We start from the raw sequence: 21,109 nt of genomic DNA, 5'->3' as shown, positions 1-21,109 counted from the left end.
ATAAAGTCTGACACTGTTTCCACTGTTTCCCCATCTATTTGCCATGAAGTGATGGGACCAGATGCCATGATCTTAGTTTTCTGAATGTTGAGCTTTAAGCCAACATTTTCACTTTCCTCTTTCACTTTCATCAAGAGGCTTTTTAGTTCCTCTTCACTTTCTGCCATAAGGGTGGTGTCATCCGCAAAGTTTAAGCACACTCAAAAGAAGTCCTGCTGTTTGACTTTTGTTTTAATTGATGAAGGAGTAAGAAAACAATGAGATCATATAGGACTATGCCATCCAAATGTGGCTTGGAGATCATCTAGTCTGATGTCTCTCCATGTATTATTGATGCATGGTCATTTGGCCTTTGTTTTTTTCTATGGATCACTCAATATTCACTGAAGGTAGCTTACTATACTCTTGGACAGCATTAAGTGTTTCTAAAATTAATAACTGAAGTAGAAACTTTCCAATTAAAAGCAGTGAAAAAGTCTATAAACTTGAGTTCTTAAGGTAATCTGAAGTCATTTTCTTTTCCCAGTTAAATTTAGTACTCCAATACATCACTCTCCAGGGATTTTTGGTGCAGATATCAACCTTTGATTGTTGAGCTCTGGATTTCAGAGTACTCTGTTAAAAATAGACCTTACCCATGACAAAGGTGAGAAGGTTTGTGATGATTTTAATGTCAACAAGCTCTCCAAAAATTTGAATTTTATTTTACATCGTTTGGTTATCTACAAATAAAAATTATACACATACATAAAATCATATTTCTTTTGAGAAATCCTAGCTGTGGTGTTCAAAAATAACTTAGGAGAGACTGGATGACTTTCTAGGGGAAGAGGTAAGTTAGTTTTTGACTGGAATGTATGGTGTGTGTGTGGTTTTGAAATATCTATACAGTTAAACAGAAAAGAAAGGATTTATATAGCAGCAGTGAAATATTATTCTTAGACATTTGGCTTAGTCACCTGGTTTAATAAGAATTTTCCAAAATCAGTACGATATATATACTGAAGCAAACCAATTTCTTGGAGTCATTTGGGGGAAAACAACATAAGATCATCAACCTTCAAGTAAACATACAAAACGCCAATGAGTCAAAAGAAAAGCACAAGAGTTTGAACTGGGTTTTTCTGGCTGGTCCTATGATGTTTTAATTCTGTTTATTCAAAAAACAATCTTTTCAAAATTATTTAGTATTTTAGTATTTACTAGTACACAAGTAAAACTTCCCTCCCCAACTCCATCTCTCTCTCTCTCTTTTTTTTTTACCTCAGCTGTTAAAGCCCTGCTAGTTTCTGCATTCAGTTTGTTTAAGTATGTTTTAATCGTGCTTTCCAGATTATGCTTCTCCATTTCCCACTGAGATCTGAAATATATGATAATTAAAGAGTCAGTAACATTGCAGCAAGGTCAGACTCTTCCACTTTATTCAGGAGGCACACAGATACAAGCTATTCAATGAATAGGAAATGATTTCCTGAAAACTATACGGCACATAGAAGCAAGAAGAGACACTGCTTAACCCTTAGTGTTATCCTTTACTATCATGAGTGTGGAAGGTTTAAAGTTGTCAGTACAGAGGTTATGATTTAAAACTTGGCTCTGAAATCAAGCTGTCTGAAGATGAATCTGACCTTCATAACTTATTAAATGTGAAATCATGGCGGATTCATTTTGATATTTGGCAAAACCAATACAATATTGTAAAGTTTAAAAATAAAATAAAATTTAAAAAAAAATGTAAAATTAAAAAAAAAATAAGATCATTAAACTTTCAATTGCATCTAAAAAAAAAAGAAATCATGAACAAGTTACTTCTCTATACCTCAGTTTCCTTACATAGAAAAATGGAGAAAACTATATTACTTACCTCAAAGAGTTGTTGTGAAACATTCATTCAGATAATATATTTCAAGTACTTGCATCTGGCATATATTTAGTACTAAGTAATAAGCTATTATTATTAACAAATTTTACATCAAATAAAGTTTCTACAAGCCTTTTTATGTTACAACAATAGCAACCACCCCTGTAATAAAGCTACATTACTGTATTAAAATATTTTATTGGTTATCTCAGTGCTCATATTCAGTACCTCAGAATGAAAACAACTCCTGTAGGTTGAGAAAGAGAGGAGATGCTGATAAGGATATTATTTATGAAGGACATTATGGAAAATGGCTACCTATGAGGTTTCTCTTTTTCCTAACCCATTTCAACTTCCTACACTTCAGCCCCAGAACACTAGACCATACATACCAAATTATATTCCCAATGAAAGTATTTAATTGGACATATAGCATTGTAATAGGAACTTTTTCACAAGGCTTTCCTCATTGCTTTATTATTAGAAACATCTGGATGCTTTGTCAATACCTGACAAACATTTATGAGAAGCTTGATAAAACAATATGTTGTTAATATCCATTAAGGCCAGAGTATTTTGAGGGGAAAAATCATAAAATATGGAAGAGTCAACAAAAAGGAATTATAATGCCATCGAATGTTGTGAAAATTTTGCCTATGAGAGAAAAAAATTAATTGGATTTCATCAACGAAGTAAAAACACAATCCACAGAATGGAAGAAAATATTTATAAATCATGTATCTGACAAGAAACTTGTGTCCAGAATATACAAAGAACTCTTAATAGTTATAAGAGAAAAAAGTGAAAGTGAAAGTCAATCACACAGTCAAGCCCGACTGCGATCCCATGGACTGTAGCCTGCCTGGCTCCTCTGTCCACGGAATTCTCCAGGAAAGAGTACTAGAGTGGGTTGCCAGTTTCTTCTCCAGGGGATCTTCCTGACTCAGGGATCGAACCCAGGTCTCCTGCGTTGCGGACAGATTCTTTACCAACTTAGCCACTAGGGAAGCCCAGTGAAAGAGAAACAATCTAATATTACAAATATTCAAAGGAAGTAAGTGGACATTTCTCCAAGTAGATACACAGACAGACAGTAAGCACATGAAAAGATAATTATTAGGAAAATGCAAATAAAAACCACAAAGATACATACCGCTTCACAAATACTATGATGGGTGAAACAAAAACAGGTAACATAAGTATTGGTGAGAATGTAGAGAATCAAAATACTCATACATTGCTGGTGGGATTGTAAAATGGTACAGTCACTTAGAAGACAGTCTGGCAGTTCCTCCAAAAGTTAAACACAGAGCTTGCTGCATGTCTTACCAAGTCTACTCTTAGGTATATACCCAAGAGAACTAAAAGCATATGTCCACACAAAAAATTTGTACACAAATATTCATAAGAGCATTACTGATAATAGTCAAAAACTGGAAACAAATGAAATGTCCATATAATGGAATATTATTTGTCCATAAAAAAGAAATGAGTATTGATACCTGCTGCAATATGGATGAACCTTGAAAACATCATGGTAAGTGAAAGAAGTTAATCAGAAGAGGCATGTATTATATGACTCCATTTATATGAAATGTCCAGACCAAAAAAAAAAAAAAGAGTAGTGGTTTCCAGAAGTTGGGGGAAAAGAGAATCAGTGATTTCTAATGGATCCAGGGTTTCTTTTTAGGGTGATAAAAATGTCCTGGAATTGGATAGTGGTGACAGTTGTAATCCTCTGTGAATATACTAAAAACCAAGTAATTGTATACTTTAACAGGGTGAATCTTATTCTATATGAATTAGATCTCAAAACAATTATAAAAAAAACGTATGAATCAGAACAAAACTTAGCCAGTTTCATAAAGCAGTCACAGATAGCAGTAATGATTGCAATAAAGGGAAAAGAACTCATAAGCCCTAGTCTCTGACAGTAGTCTATTGTAGGACCAGCTGTTTGTTACCTTTTCATAGAAAGTTGCTCTTTAAGGTTCTTGATTTCATTATCTTTAGCATGGCTCTGACGCTGTAATCTAAGAAGAAAGAATGCCATAAAATGTTAGAAATCATTTGTTATTAATAGTCAGAACAATTCTATTTGTGGCTGAGGAGGAACCAAGTATGTCCATCTTTTGTCAAAGTGCAGCACCTGTGTCCGGGGGGAGTGGTGTGGAGCTACTGGTGTTTGGCTGGAGTAAATGTGTAGTGCCAAAAAGGTTTCATGTTATTCTATCTTCCTTTCCCTCATCATTTGGTTAAAGGGAACAGACTTTTCTTGGTGCTTTAGTGCTCCCCTCCCCCCCTCCCCTGTGCTTACTAGCAATTCTACGTTGGAGGTTTCTGCAGTGCCCTGTCTAGTATACATGGAAGGCAATAAGAAAAATCACTGTCACATCATTCTTCAAGTTCCAAGGTTTCTAGACAGTCACCTTTCTTCTTCTACCTTTCAGAGTCTTCCTATGTTTGCTGTGTTCTATCCAGGGTGTTTTAATTTTAAGGAGGACTTGCAACTCAAGAAGCTACTACCTGTTGGTGAAGTGGTGGTCCCTCTATTGTATGTAATTTTAATCCTCTCATATTAATCTATATTTTCCACAAGCTCACAGTTAATATCTGATACATCTTGGCATCTTTTACATGTCCTTGCATAATTGTTTGCACACCGTGGGAACCTGATAAATGTTTGATGTCCTCACACAATGAACACACAAGCTAGAATCTTTCATGAGAACACTTGATTAGAGAATTTGATGGACTCAGCTTTTTATAACTGGTTGCTTACACTGGGTAAGGTATCAGAATTGAAGAGGAACATCTTAGATAGTGAAGGAGAAAGGCAGCTGCATGGGTGGCATTGCTTTTCTGATCTCTGATGCTATGTAACATACTCGTGGATTGGTCATTATCTTCCAGGCTAAAAGACAAAGTTTTGAATCCTGAAGTGTGGTTTCTTAAGTGATGTCAGCCAGTTTAGTTTGCCCCACCTATTTTAGGTCCACAAACCTGAAAGTGTTTGCAAGTGATATCATGTTGCCAGAGGTATGGCATCCTGTTCTTCCTTAAAACCCCTTCAGGTTGAATGATATGTTATGTGGGAGAAAATTTAAGACCAAAATCTCTGTCAAGCATTTTTCCAATTTTCCAATTGGCATCATGGGTTCCTTACATTGAGGTACTCCCTAGAACCTATTTTCATTATTAGCAGTCTAGGAACTGCTGCTGCTGCTGCTAAGTCACTTCAGTCGTGTCCAACTCTGTGCGACCACAGAGACAGCAGCCCACCAGGCTCCCCCGTCCCTGGGATTCTCCAGGCAAGAACACTGGAGTGGGTTACCATTTCCTTCTCCAAAGCATGAAAGTGAAAAGTGAAAGTGAAAGGTCGCTCAGTCATGTCCGACTCTTCGCAAGCCCGTGGACTGCAGCCTTCCAGGCTCCTCCGCCCATGGGATTTTCCAGGCAGGAGTACTGGAGTGGGTTGCCACTGCCTTTTCTGCTGGGAACTGCAGTGACTGGTATTTTGTGGTATCACTGTTTATCAAAATAATATGTTACAAATTATACTACTATTTCACTCAATAGTGGTTTGAGCCAGTGGCTAGATTAAAAAGAATGGAGCAGGATACTAATTTTCCATATTAAATCAGAATTTTTAGTCTTAGGCATTTAATACTTAAGGTTGTAAGAGATATGAGATTGATAGGGGAGAAAAGATTCTCCAGGAATTTGATTTGTTTTCAATATCTTGTGCTTAAAACACACTCTCAGAAACCAACATTAAAAAGTATAAAAGTGAGTCAGTGATGTCTTTGAGAAATGTAATTCTCATATGCTATAAACCAGCCAATCATTAGTCACATTTTTACAAATTAGAGCCATGACCTGAAAGTTAATTATCATTCTCATGTAATTCTATTATCTTCACACTTATTCAGCCAATATATGAAAAGCTGATATACAGAGTGAGCAATTGCTTATTTCTCAATCCAGCTGGCAAGGCAAAAATACAGTGGGTTTTTTAGCAAGTGCAGTCCTTGTGGTTGGCAGTTCCTAATGTGCAGTCACAATGCCACCTAGTGGCTACATAGGGATTACCTTTTAACACAGGATTTTCTTCTATCAACAGATTTGCACTTACTTGGACATCTTACTGATTCCAAAAGCCACTTGTTGGTTAAGAGATGCGATGATTTTATCTTTCTTTTTAATCTGCATTTGGTTTTCTTGCCACCACAAAGTCACTGTTTTCAACTGTCTTTTGAAATCCTGATTAATGAAAAATATTATTTCAACTAATTTTGTTCAAGTCTTCAGAAATTTAAAGAAAAAAATTGGACTCTTCAAAAACTATCTCTAACTTGCCTCAGATCTAAGGGCAAAAGTACTTACTTCACACTGATAGTGCAATTTACAAAGCTGCCGTTGTCGAGCGAGCTTTTCCTTCTCAGTTTCTCCATATTCTGTAGTTATCTTGGTTGAGCCCTATTGAGCAAATGGAATATGAATGCTTTATTTTTCTCTTTAAAAAAGCACTTAGGGGACTTCCCTCGTGGCTCAGTGGTAAAGAATCCACCTACCAATGTATGTGTCATGGGTTCAATCCCTCTCCTGGAAGATCCTATATTCTGTGGAGCAACTAAGCCTGTGCTCCACAACCAGAGAAGCCACCGCAATGAAATGCATGCATACCGCAATGAGAGAGCAGCCCCCACTTGCCACAGCTACAGAAAAACCCACACAGCAACAAAGACCCAGCACAGACAGAAATACATAAGTAACTTTAAAAAAAAGCACTTAATATGACAGTTATTTAAAGGAAAAGCACTACTATTTTAGTTATTTGGTGGGTATTTAAGTTGCTAACTCACACATTATAGCTTTCAATGCAAACATCATTCTCTGATTAGTTTAAATAAATCTACCTCTCTCCAATCACAGCATTCACTGAACAGTACCAGAGTTATTTGTCTGCTGCTGCTACTACTGGATAATGTTAACTGCAAGCTCACCATTTTTAAAGTTTTTTTCATAATGCTTTTGTTGTCACAAGATCATATGAAGAAGGTACTTGATATTCCTGTTTTAGAGATGATAAAACTAGGTAGCTTGCCCAAGGTCACACAGTAAGTGAAGAGCCAGAATTCTAACTCAGGCAATCGTGATTGCTCAAGTCCCTAATTATTACCTTAGGAATTATCACCTTAGGTTAATGTTCAATTTCTCCACTGGATTATAAACACTATCATCACAGGGACCATATCTTGGCATACCTCTTGACACAAAGTAGGTGCTAAGTGATTTTTGAAAAAATGAATGAATAAACATTTTTCAAAATGTGTGTGACATTTTGATTCTGAGTTCTCATAGCTGTTGAATGAAAACTAAAGACCCCATATTTAAACCTTAGTGTGACATCCAAAGCCTAGAAAATGTCATTTCAGTTAAACTTTATGTATTTTAATTGGAAAGGAGACAGAAAGATATGACAATCATACTAATGTACTATCAGTCAGAGAATCATTTGCACTAACTGTTGCCTTAGACAATCAATATTATCGATACTATATACTATATATTATTATACTTAAACCCTGGAACAGGTTATCATAAAATTATCTCAGTATAAAATTCTCATGGGTAAGTAAATCCTGTGGTTTTTCACACACACACAAAAAAGCTTTCATAGTTTTGTCTCATTAAGTGCTCTGTTAAGCACATAGATCATGCTCACGTGCACCTTCATATATGTATGTCATCACCAGCACTGACTACTAACAGGAAAGGAATCCAAAAAAGTGTTGTTATTAATATTTTTGTAGATATTTCTTTGTAACAGCCAAGTTTAATTATCTAACAAGTGAAAGTAGCTTTGTTTTATAAAGCTATTTTCCTAATGAAATTTAATCCAATGGGATTATGCTAGGGTATTTTTTCTTCCTTGTGTTATTTGAAAACTCTTTATAAAGTATGCATCTGTAATCAACTCTGCCCAATACTTAAAACCAGGAAATGGTTTGAGGACTGAAGTGAAGAGTTTCTAGTTCCTAGAGTTCTTTTTTATGTCAGCCATCCCTCTGTCCATCCTTTCCTACTTTTTCTTTTTCCTCACAAACACAACGTAAATCACTAGGTTAATGTGATGTTCCAAGAGTCGTGGGGAGAAAATGGTTAACAATTATTCTGGAAGAAGGAAGGCAGGACTGTACCCTCTCCAATCAGGCTTACCTGCTGTATCATGTCCAGAATATGCAATTCATCCAGACTACAGAACTTGTCTTCAGTCGTAGAATCTTCTTGAATATTGCTTGCATCATCTTTCATAAATCTACTGACTGCATACAGATTGGCTTGTTCTTTCTTCAACTGCTCTTCCTTTCCTATCATATTTGGGCTATAGTGGTGACATAACCAATGTGACCTTTTATAACTGTATAGTGTTTTTCATCTAAGCCATTATTTCCCAAATTAATATTGTACTGGTCTTATGAGATGCTTAGATCAGAAAGGTTCAAAGTTTGGACAGTGCCGATACCATGTATTTCTTTTGGAGACTCACAATCAATTTTAGCGTATTTGAGATAGCACTCAATTGAGGTACCTATTCTGTTCATAGTAGTGCTTCTAAGAATTATGAGACCATGGAGTTCATTTTTCAAGTTATAATTATGTTAATTATATATCAGTTACTTTGAGAAACAATACTTTGGGAAATATTGACAAGCATTTCCACATCTGCCCTATTATTTAATCATTACAGTATTCCTGACAGGCAGGTTGGTTTGATCAACTTCAGTGCTTAGGTCTCATGTATATTTAAATAGAGGGCTCCGAATAGTAACATACATAAAGCAGATTTAAGATGGAGGTTTGTTTTGTAACAGGGTTTTTTTTTTGTAACAAGATTTTATTCAAAAAAAAAAAAAACAAGCCGTAGTAATAATGAATTTCAGTAACTAGAAACCACTGAGAAAAGAAAGGAAATACTATAAGTACAATGGCAATTAACTCATTTTTATGCGTATGTCTAAAATTTAAATGCATGCTAGTATCATTTCAGTTGGCCTACTATTTAGTAGCTATGAATTTCCTTCCTAATCTCACTGAATAATAACAAGAAATAGTACTTTTACATATAGCATGATATAAATTACTCGACTTTATTAGCAAATAGAAAGAAAATAGATGCATTAGTACTTATTTTAGGTCAATGAGATCTAGAAAAAAGGACATATTATGCTTGTAGAATAACTTGTAAAACACTATAGAACAGTCATTACATATCACTGAAGTATTCTAGACTAACTCAAACATTTTGGAAAGTTCAATGAAATAAATTACTTTAGACCACAGTTTCAAAACTCAGTTTTCCATATTACTTCAACAGTTTTTTAAAATTTATATTCTTCCTGAAACCACAACAGATGCAAAAATATGAATTTATACTTTTGAAAAGCTAGAAAAGGTTACTTCTAAATTTTTAAAGTATGATAATAGCATTGTGATAATATAGGAAAATATTCTTCTATTAAAGAGATGCAAACTGAAGCATGTATAGATAAAATTATACAGTTTTGAGACTGAAAGCACTCAAAAAATAAATATGAAGGGAAGAATGAAGCAAATGTGGGAAAACAATGAAAACTGTAAAATCAGGATGACAGGTATACCTACAAACATAGATATACTGTTATTATTCTCTTTACTTTTGTGTGTTTTGAAATTTTTCATTTAAAACAAAGTTCCCTGGGTGATTTGATGATCATCCAGGTTTGGGTCTATGGTGTAAGTGAAAAGAAGCAAAATGACTGATTATACTGTTTCATCCTTTAATAATTTACATTTATGGTATCTAGACATAAACTTACTTTTTCACTAGTCATAGCAAACACTCTTTTCCAACAACCCAAGAGACAACTCCACACGTGGACATCACCAGATGGTCAATAATGAAATCAAACTAATTGTGTTTTTTGCAGCAAAGATGAAGAAGCTCTATACAGTCGGTAAAAACAAGACCTGGAGCTGGCTGTGGCTCAGATCATGAGCTCCTTATTGCCAAATTCAGTCTTAAATTGAAGAAAGTAGGGAAAACCATGAGGCCATTCAGGTATGACCTAAATCATCCTTTATGATTATACAGTGGAGGTGAAGGAAAGATTCAAGGGGTTAGATCTGGTAGACATGAGTGCCTAAGGAACTATGAACAGAGGTTTGTAACACTGTACAGGAGGCCTTGATCAAACCACCCCAAAGAAAAAGATGTGCAAGAAGACCAAGTGTTGTCTGAGGAAGCTTTCCAAACAGCTGAGGAAGTAAAAGGCAAGGGAGAAAGGGAAAGATAGACTCAACGGAATGCAGAGTTCCAGAGAATAGCAAAGAGAGGTAAGAAAGCCTTCTTAAATGAACAATGCAAAGAAATGGAGGAAAACAATATAATGGGAAAGCCTAGATATATCTTCAAGAAAATTGGAGATATTAAGGGAACACTTCACGTAAGGATGGGCATGATAAAGGATAGAAATGATAAAGATTTAACAGAAGCAGAAGAAATTAAGAGATGGTGGCAAGAATACAAAGAAAAACTACACAAAAAAGGTCTTAATGACCCAGATAACCATGATGGTATGATCACTCACCTAGAGCCAGACATCTAGGAGTGTGAAATCAAGTGGGCTTTAGGAAGCATTACTAGGAACAAAGCTAGTGGAGGTGACATAATTTCAGCTGAGCTATTTAAAATCCTAAAAGATGATGCTGTTAAAATGCTACACTCGATATGTTAACAAATTTGGAAGACTTAGTAGCCAGAGAACTAGAAAACGTTAAGTCTTCATTCCAATCCCAAAGAAAGGTAATGCCAAAGAATGTTCAAACTACTGTACAATTGTGCTCATTTCACATACTAGCAAGATTATGCTCAAAATCCTTCAAGCTAGGCTTCAGCAGTATGTGAACCGGGAACTCCCAGATGCACAAGCTGGATTTCAAAGAGGCAGAGGGACCAGATTATTGGATCATGGAGAAAGCAAGGGAGTTGAAGAAAAACATTTACTTCTGCTTCATTACCTACGCTAATGTCTTTGACTGTATGGATCACAACAACTATGGAAAATTCTTAAAGAGATGGGAATATCAGACCACCTTTCCTGTCTCCTGAGAAACCTGTATGCCAAGAATTAACAGTTAGAACTGGACATGGAACAACTGACTGATTCAAAATTGGGAAAGGAGTACATCAAGGCTGTATATTGTCACCCTGCTTATTTATCTTATGTGCAGAGTATATTATGTGAAATGCCAGGCTAGATGAATGAATCAAGATTCATTCATTCATTCATTCATACCTGGAATCAAGATTGCCAGGAGAAATACCAACGACCTCAGATATGCAGATGATACCACTCTAATGGCAAAAAGTGAGAGGAACTAAAGAGCCTCTTGATGAGGGTGAAAGAAGAGTGAAAAAGTTGGCTTAAAACTCAACATTCAAAAAACTAAGATCATTGCATCCGGTTACATCATTTCATGGCAAATAGAAGGGGGGAAAGTGAAAGCAGTGACAGACTTTATTTTCTTGGGCTCCAAAATCACTGCAGATGGTCCAGTGACTGCAGGCATTAAATTAAAAGATGTTCACTCCTTGGAAGGAAAGCTATGACAAACCTAGACAACATATTAGGAAGCAGAGACATGAATTTGCCAACAAAGGTCTGTATAGTTAAAGCTGTGGTTTTTCCAGTAGTCATATAAGGATGTGAGACTTGGACCATAAAGAAGGCTGAGTGCTGAGAATTGATGTTTTCAAACTGCAGTCCTGGGGAAGATTCTTGATGGTCCCTTGGACTTCAAGAACATCAAATCAGTCAATCCTAAAGAAAATCAACCCAGAATGTTCTTTGGAAGGACTGATGCTGAAGTGGAAGCTCCGATACTTCGGCCACCTGATGTGAAAAGCCAACTCACTGGCAAAGGCCCAGAAGCTGGGAAAGATTAAAGGCAAAAGGAGAAAAGAGCAGCAGAGGATGAGATGGTTAGATACCCTCATCGACTCAATGGACGTGAATTTGAGCAAACTCTGGGAGATAGTGAAGGACAGGGAAGCCTGGTGTGCTGCAGTCCACGGGGTCACAAAGAGTCAGACAAGACTTAATGATTGAACAACAACAACAGACATAACCTTGAAAAGACACAGACATACACTATCAGTTTAGTGGCTCAACTTGTTGACAGAGAAAGTGAAAACCCACCTTGGATGATGAACTACTAATGTACCAAGTGGATCATGTCCATTATCAATGAGAAAATATCAACTACAAGATGCTTTAAAGCTAACAAAGTATGTTCTTGTTACCATTTTAAAGATAAGTATGTCCTTATAGAGAGTTCTCTATAACTACTTAACAAAACTTTTAACTGATCTCTTCATAGGATGTCTCCCCTACTTCCTTCCTCTACTACACTGTCATTAATCATGTTGCTGGAGAATATAGCTCACAATTATCTTCAGACATTAAAAGGTGTTCAGTAAAGGTTCAAAATTCACTGTTAACAACTGGGATTATAAAAAAAATAAGACAGATTAATTAAACAAACCAAACCACATGAAACTCTTTTTGTAAAAGGGGTTACTGGGACAAAAGATAATCTGTCTTTAAGGTTAAATTTTATTTCATCTACATTGGCTAACTGTAATCTAGACTGTATTTCAAAAGATTTTATGCTGGAAACAAATTTAGTCCTTGAATAAAGCAGTAGGCATTGGATGACTCTTGAGTAGCCACACAGAAAAATGTAAGAGATTATATTCTCCCAAAACAAGTGATAATTTAACTTTGTCACTTTCAATAAAAAACAAGTGATAATTTAACTTTCTGTCACTTTCAATAAAAAACCCGACAACTTATTAAGATAAAAAAACTGTCTTTTCTTCTCTTAAGAATATTACCATATTCTGAGAATATGTACCAAAGCAAGGTTGTGTCATACTGGTAAAGCACACTTGAAAGTACTAAGAAAAATTTTAAAATGAAATAAATACTTACACTTGCTCTTCTTTTGATTCCTTATTCTGAAAAACAACATCAAGAATTAGTATTATATATTAACTATGTTGGTACAGTACCTAATCTAACTGAATTTAGACATTTCTCAAGTTTTGGGGGGATTTTTGGTGGCTCAAAGGTCTAAAGAATATGCCTGTAATGCAAGAGGGTTTGATTCTTGGGTTGGGAAGATCCCCTGAAGAAGGGCATGGCAATCCCACTCTAGTATTCTTGCCTGGGAAATCTCATGGATAGAGGAGCCCAGCAGGCTACAGTCCATGGGGTCACAAGGGCTGGACACAACTCAGTGACTACACCACAACCACCACCACCAGCAAGCTTTCTGACCACAACCAAAATAAATATATTTTACATTATGACTTAAATGCACTTACATAGCTATTTTTATACACAAGCATGAAACTGAAACATAAGTTCCATGAAACAAATCTTACTCATATTATGTGTGCTACGGACTACATGCTTGCATGTCTCCAAAATTCTTACATTGAAACCCTGACCCTCAATGTGATGGTAATTGGAGGTATGGCCATTGGGAGGTAATTAGGTTTACATGATGTGGAGCCTTGATGACAGGATCAGTGCCATTATAAGAAGAGATCAGAGAGCTAGCTTGCTTGCTTGTGCATGCTCACTCACTCTCTTTCTTCAACATGTAATAAGATAGCAAAAAGGTAGCTATAAGAAGAGGGCCTTCTTCTGCATATTAAGAAGAGGGCCTTCACCAGACACTGAATTGGCTAGTACCTTGATCTTGAATTTCTCAGCCTCCAGAACTGTGAAAAACAAAAATCTTGTTTAAGCCATCCAATCTATGGTAGTTTGCTATAGTAGCCTAAACTAAGATAATGCGTGAGGAACTCTAGGATTTTTTTATTCATACTAATTCTTTTCCTTTTCTAAAATTATAGCCGTGGCCTACCAAATCGATTTTGTTATCTAACCACTGAGTCGTGAAACACACACACACAAATTCAGATAATGGAAATGAGTGTTGAGGTTGAGTTTGTACCTATTGCTATATCTTAGGACAGGGTATATGTAATTCTCATTTATGAAATCTGACACTAATTACAAGCATTCTTGAAAAATCTACATGTAAAGAGAAAGCAGACTGATATACTAAGAATCTTACAGGGAAAAAAATGCTAGGGAGATCACAATTGGGAGGAAAAGTTAAATAGCCCTAAATTTTATTTTCATTAAAACAAAACTATAAAGGCAACCTATTAAATAAAGGTAAAATCAATGACACAACATATTAATTACTCATATATCACCCTTCTACTACTACTGTAAATTACAGTATTAATTTCTACTATCATCTCTTGTTTACAAAAAAATTCTGGTCTCTTTCCCCACAGATTCTATGATAAACTTACTAATTTGTTTTGCTTTGCTGTCTGCATACTAAGAGGATTTTTGCATTTCATTGTCTGATCAATGTCCAGTGCCAATTTGATTCTACAATTTAGAATTATCAACTCCTGCCTTGAGTGTACCTGAATAACTAAATTGAAAACAGCTTTGGTTGTTCATAATGAATACATCTTGGAAGGAAAGTTATGATCAACCTAGATATCATATTGAAAAGCAAAGATATTACTTTGCCAACAAAGGTCCATCTAGTCAAGGCTATGGTTTTTCCAGTGGTCATGTATGGATGTGAGAGTTGGACTGTGAAGAAAGCTGAGTGCCAAAGAATTGATGCTTTTGAACTGTGGTGTTGGAGAAGACTCTTGAGAGTCCCTTGGACTGCAAGGAGATCCAACCTAAAGGAGATCAGTCCTGGGTGTTCTTTGGAAGGACTGATGCTAAAGCTGAAACTCCAATACTATGGCCACCTGATGCGAAGAGTTGACTCATTAGAAAAGACTGATGCTGGGAGAGATTGAGGGCAGGAGGAGAAGGGGACGACAGAGGATGAGATGGCTGGATGGCATCACTGACTCGATGGACATGAGTTTGAGTGAACTCCAGGAGTTGGTGATGGACAGGGAGGCCTGGTGTGCTGTGATTCATGGGGTCACAAAGAGTCGGACACGACTGAGTGATGGAACTGAACTGAACTGAACTGAATGAATACATCTAGTAATAATCAGTTCCCCAGCTGCCCAAAAGTACATCATTTTTATGACACCTTTCCAAAGCTGAAATGGCATGTGTTAGTTACTTAGTCGTGTCCAACTCTTTGCAACCCCATAGACCACAGCCCACCAGGCCCCTCTGTCCATAGGATTCTCCAGGCAAGAACACTGGAGTGGGTTGCCATTTCCTTCTCCAAAAGGAACTACACAAACTGAAGAAATAGTTACAGGCACACCTTAGATGTAATGAAGGTTTGGTTCCAGACAACCTCAATAAGGTGAATATTGCAATAAAGCAAGTCACATAAATTTTTGGATTTCCTGGTACATATAAAAATTATGTTTATACTATATTGCATGCAAGTAAGTGTGTGATAATAACATTATGTCTTAAAAAAAGAATGTGTATAATTTAATTGTAAAAACTTTATTGTTAAAAATACTAACCATCATCTAAATTTTCAGCAAACTGCAATCTTTTCTTTGGTATATGGTCTTGTCTTGGTGTTGACGGCTGCCGACTAATCAGGGTGACGGTTGCTAAAAGTGGCAATGGCTGTGCTAATTTCTTAAAATAAGACAACAACAAAGTTTATCACGTTGATCAACTCTTTCTTTCACAAATGATTTCTCTGTAGCATGCAATGCTGTTTTGATAGCATTTCACCCACAGTAGATCTTCTTTCAAAATTGGAATCAGTCCTCTCAAACCCTGCAGTTAAGTTTATGTCATCTTCTAATCCTTTGTTGTCATTTCAACAGTATTTATGGAACTATCACCAGGAGTAGATTTCATCTCAGGAAACTACTTTCTTTGCTCAACTGAAAGAAGCAACTCTTCACCCATTAAAGTTTTATCATGAGATTGTAGCAATTCAGTCACATCTTCAAGCTCCACTTCTATTTCTAGTTCTCTTGCTATTTTCACATCTGCAATTACTTTCTCTACTGAAGTCTTAAATCCATCAGTGTCATATGAGGGCTGGAATCAGCTTCTTCCAAACTCCTGTTAATGTTGATATTTTTACCTCTTTCCATTAATTATTAATATTTTTAATGGCATCTAGAAAGGTGAATCCTTCCAGAGGTTTTCAATTGACTTTTCCCAAATTCATCAAAGGAATCACTATTTATGGCAACTGAAGCCTCTCAAAATGTATTTCTTAAATAATAAGACTTGAAAGTTGAAATGACTCCTTCATCCACAGGCTGCAGAATGGATGTTGTGTTAGCAGGCATGAAAACAATATTAATATCATTGTAGATTTCCATCAGAGCTCCTGGGTGACCAGATATACTGTCAATGAGCAGTAATATTTTGAAAGAAATCTTTCCTTCTAAGCAGTAAGTCTCTAGAGTAGGCTTAAAATATTTAGTAAACCATGTTGTAAAGAGATGTGTTGTCATCCAGATATGTTGTTCCATTTCTAGAGGGCAGAGTTGATTTAGCACAATTCTTTTTGCTAGGATTTTCAGAATGGTAAATAAGCACTGGCTTCTACTTAAAATTACTAGCTACATCAGCCCCCAACAAGAGAGTCAGCCTGTGTCTTGGAGTTTTGAAGACAGGCATTACTTTTCTTCTCTAGCTAGATGAAAGCCCTAGATGGCATCTTCTTCCAATAGAAGGCTGTATTGACTACACTGAAAATCTGTTGTTTGGTATAATCACCTACATTAGTTATATTCGCGAGGTCTTCTGGATAACCTTCTGCAGCTTCCACATTAGCACTTGCTGCTTCACCTTATAATCTGAAATGATAGAGATGGCTTCTTTCCTTGAACCAACCTCTGCTGGCTCCAAACTTTTCTTCTGCAGTTTCCTCACCTCTCTCAGCTTTTACAGAACTGAAGTGCCTTCCTCTAGATTAAGCTTCAGTTTAAGGGACTGTTGTGGCTGATTTAATATTCTATCCAGAACACTAAAGTTTTCTCTATATCAACAATAAGGCTGTTTCACTTTCTTATCACTCCTGTGTTCACTGGAGTAGCACTTCTAATTTCTTTCAAGTATTTTTCCTTTGCATTCACAACTTGGCTAAGTGTTTGGCATAAGAGGCCTAGCTTTAGGCCTATTACAGTTTTCAATATAACTTCCTCACTAAGCTTAATAATTTCTAGCTTTTGATTTGCAACGAGAGACCTGCAACTCTTCCTTTCATTAGAACACTTAGCGGCTATTGCAAGGTTATTAATTGCTCTATTTCAACAACTGTTGCATCTCAGGGAACAGGAAAACCCAAGGAGAGGGACAGAGATGAGGGAATAGCTGGTTGGTGAGTGAAAGTCGCTCAGTGATGTCTCACTCTTTGTGACCCCATGGACTGTGCAGTCCATGCAATTCTCCTGGCCAGAATACTGAAGTGGGTAGCTCTTCGCTTCTCCAGGGGATCTTCCCAACCCAGGGAATGATCCCAGGTTTCCCACACTGCAGGTGGATTCTTTACCAACTGAGCCACCAGGGGAGCCCTGGTTGGTAGAGAAGTCAGAATACACATTTATCTTTTAAGGTCACCATCTAATATGGGCATGATTTGTACCAGCCCAAAACAACTGCAATATTAACATCAAAGCTCACTGATCGCCTCAAGTGGGATTTAACCCAGGGATGCAAAGATGGTTCAATATTTACAAATTACTCAATGTAATATACCACAATGACTGAAGAACAGAAATCATATGGTCATCTCAATAGATGCAGAGAAAGCTTTTGACAAAATTCAATATCTGTTTATGATAAAATTTCTCCACAAAGTGGGTACCATTTCTGTCCTTCATTGAGCCCATCTTTGCATGAAATGTTCCCTTGGTATCACTAATTTTCTTGAAGAGATCTCTAGTCTTTCCCATTCTTTGGCCACCTGATGTGAAGAGGTAACTCATTTGAAAAGACCCTGATGCTAGGAAAGATTGAGGGCAGGAGGAGAAGGGGACGACAGAGGATGAGATGACTGGATGCCATCACCGACTCTATGGACATGGGTTTGGGTAGATTCCAGGAGTTGGTGATGGACAGGGAGGCCTGGCGTGCTGTGGTTCATGGGGTCGCAAAGAGTCGGACACGACTGACCAACTGAACTAAAGCACAGGAAAGAAAAGCAAAAGTAAACAAATGGGACCTAATTAAAAACTTTCACAGAGCAAAGGAAACCACTGACCAAAATGAGAAGACAACTTACTGAATGGGAGAAAATATTTGCAAACAATATGACTAAAAAGGGGCTAATCTCCAAAACAAACAGTTCATACAATTCAGTATATAAAAAAAAAGAAAACCCAAATAACCTGACTAAATAATGGGCAGAAGACCTGAATAGACATTTTTTCAAAGAAGATATACAGGTGGCCAAAAGGCACATGAAAAGACGCTCAACACTGCTAATCATCAAAGAAATGCAAATCAAAACCATAATGAGATCACCCCACATGTAGCAGAATGGCCATGATCAAGAAGACCACAAATATATGTCAGCAAGGATGTGGAGAAAAAGAACACTGTACACCATTGGTGGGGATGGAAGCTGGTGTAGCCACTATGGAGAACAGTACAGAGGTTCCTCAGGAAACCAACAGTACAATGACCACATGATACAGCAACTCCACTCCTGAGCATACAGGAAAAGAAAATGAAAATGCTAATTTGAAACTATACATGCACCCCAATGTTCACAGAAGCATTATTTATGATAGCCAAGATATGGAAGCAACCTAAATGTCCATCAAGAGATGAATGGATAAAGAAACTATGGTTTATATACACAATGGAATACTACTCAGCCAGAAAAAAGAATGAAATTCTACATTTGCGACAACATGGATGTATCTAGAGAGCATTAGGATTAGTGAAAAAAGTCAGAGAAAGACAAATACTATATGTTATCACTTACATATGGAATCTAAAAAGTAAAACAAATGAATAAATATAACAAAATAGAAACAGATGCAAATATATAGTGGACAAACTAGTTGTTACCAATAGGGATAGGGAAGTGGGGAGGGACACCACAGGAAGAGAGGGTTAAGATATACAAACTACTGTGTATAAAATAAAGTACAAGGATATATTATATAGCACAGGGAATATAGCCAATATTTTATAATAACTTCGAATGGAGTATAACCAATAAAAATTTTGAATCACTATGTTGTGTACCCCAAAATAATATAATACTGTAAATCAACTATACCTAAAAAAAGATAACTGATCACAGATCACAATGACAAAATGATAATAATTTAGAAGTTTGAAATATTGTGAGAATTACCAAAATGCAACACAGAAACAAAGTGAGTAAATGCCATTGGGAAAATGGTGCCACTAGATTTGTTTGATGCAGAGCTGCCACAAACCTTCTATTTGTGAAAAATTCAGTATCTGCAAAGTACAGTAAAGCAAAGTGCAATAAAACGAAGTAAGCCTGTAACTTTTTTTGTATAAGCAAAAATCCTCTTCAGATTTCTTTTGGTTAGCATAAACAGATATTAATGCAGGTCTTTCATAAAGACAAAGTGGTATAAAGTGAACTTCAGAAAGCAGGAGATACCTGTCTTTCTAAAATTCCTTTTAAGCTCTTTCCAGGATAACTTTATGCCAACTTTATGTATCAGCCTGTCTTACATGCATCTCAGCAACTTCCCTTTAGAGAGGACATCCACTTTGAAGAGCTTATTTCCTGCCATATTTTTTTCCCTCAATGCTTCTATTCTTTTGCCATCTGCTTTACCTTCCTTTTCTACTTCTAACGTCAGTTCCTCTGAGTCGGGAATAAAATTGGGATGAAAGAAAGAAATAACTAACTCTCAAGAGTTATTTACAATTTACTACTATACATACTAGTTAGAAGTTATTTTATTATCCCCTCTATTTGCTACATAAATTATTCTTTTTGTCATCTTTATCCAGAGAATCCCTCATAGGTGTTTTTAGTACCTCAAATATTGTTAGGTAGACATGCTGAAAATCAAATAATTAACAGAGGATATAATTTCATGCATAAGGATTCTGTAGTCACTCTGTATCATACAAATTTCTACATACTAGAATTTTTCATGTGGAGAACACGTGATTAGATAATTTGATGGACTCAGCTTTTTATAACTGGTTGCTTTCATTACACTAGACAATTCTTTCCTACTATAACAGCAATTGAGTATAACAGGACTACTGTATATGAAATAGTCATATGAAAAATTTTCAGCATTTTTTAGGTTTATACTTCAAAATTTAGATAAAGGATATGATTTCTCTTCTAGTGTCCAAATTTTTTCTCGATAAACTTATTATTTTATTTTCAAGGTATCTCAATTTTTTAATAAAATAAATTGGAAATAAACTAAGAATGTTTTATAAAAATCCATAAATAGGGGAGGAGCCAAGATGGCGGAGGAGTAGGATGGGGAGAACACTTTCTCCCCCACAAATTCATCAAAAGAGCATTTAAACGTCGAGTAAATTCCACAAAACAACTTCTGAATGCCGGCAGAGGACATCAGGCACCCAGAAAAGCAACCCAACTCTTCGAAAGGAGGTAGGAAAAAATATAAAAGACCAAAAAAAGAGACAAAAGAGGGAGGGACGGAGTTCCGTCCCGGGAAGGGAGTCTTAAAAAGAGAGAAGTTTCCAAACACCAGGAAACCTTATCACTGCTGAATCTGTGCCAAGCTTTGGAAGCACAGAGGGCAACATAACAGGGAGAAAAAATAAACAATTAAAACTCGCAGATTGCAAGCCCTACGGTAACTCCCCCAGCGGAGAAGCAGCGCAGACGCCTGCACACGCCATTAGCAAGCGGGGGCTGGGCAGGGAGGCGCGGCGCAGGCTGCATCGCTCAGAGTAAGAATCTGGCCTGAATACCCTGAGCGCTATCTGAGCGAAATAATTTGGGCTAGCAAACCGAGACTCGTGGGATATCTACCACGCAAAAAGCCAGCCCCAACCTAAGACACCACCAGGCCCGCGCACGGAACAAAGGACTGAACAGAGATAGTCGGCTGCAGACCTTCCCCCTCCGGTAACAGGCAGCCAGAGCCGGAAGGGGACAATCGCAGCCCCAGAGAGACATTACTATAAAACTGTAAGCAGGCTTCTTTGCTAGCTAAAA

The 21,109-nt window shown here is 36.7% G+C and overlaps 1 protein-coding gene across 11 annotated transcripts in view; it reads right to left on the bottom strand.

Moving 5' to 3' along the window:
- DZIP3 (DAZ interacting zinc finger protein 3) overlaps nt 1–21,109 on the bottom strand; it is a 144,704-nt gene that overhangs the window by 37,176 nt on the left and 86,419 nt on the right. For all 11 annotated transcript variants that reach the window (XM_010838572.1, XM_010838579.1, XM_010838580.1 and 8 more), the window contains 6 exons: nt 12,901–12,926; nt 8,084–8,249; nt 6,248–6,340; nt 5,997–6,124; nt 3,826–3,894; nt 1,264–1,360 (listed from right to left, as the gene is read on the bottom strand). In XM_010838572.1, the coding sequence (XP_010836874.1) occupies nt 1,264–1,360; nt 3,826–3,894; nt 5,997–6,124; nt 6,248–6,340; nt 8,084–8,249; nt 12,901–12,926 (579 nt within the window). The remainder of the gene's footprint in view (nt 1–1,263; nt 1,361–3,825; nt 3,895–5,996; nt 6,125–6,247; nt 6,341–8,083; nt 8,250–12,900; nt 12,927–21,109) is intronic.

The sequence above is a fragment of the Bison bison genome, unplaced genomic scaffold (genome assembly GCF_000754665.1).
Source record: "Bison bison bison isolate TAMUID 2011002044 unplaced genomic scaffold, Bison_UMD1.0 scf7180017864098, whole genome shotgun sequence".
Lineage (NCBI taxonomy): Eukaryota > Metazoa > Chordata > Mammalia > Artiodactyla > Bovidae > Bison > Bison bison.
The sequence above is the reverse complement of the archived record's forward strand: the minus strand, read 5'-3'. Positions and strand labels throughout refer to the sequence as shown.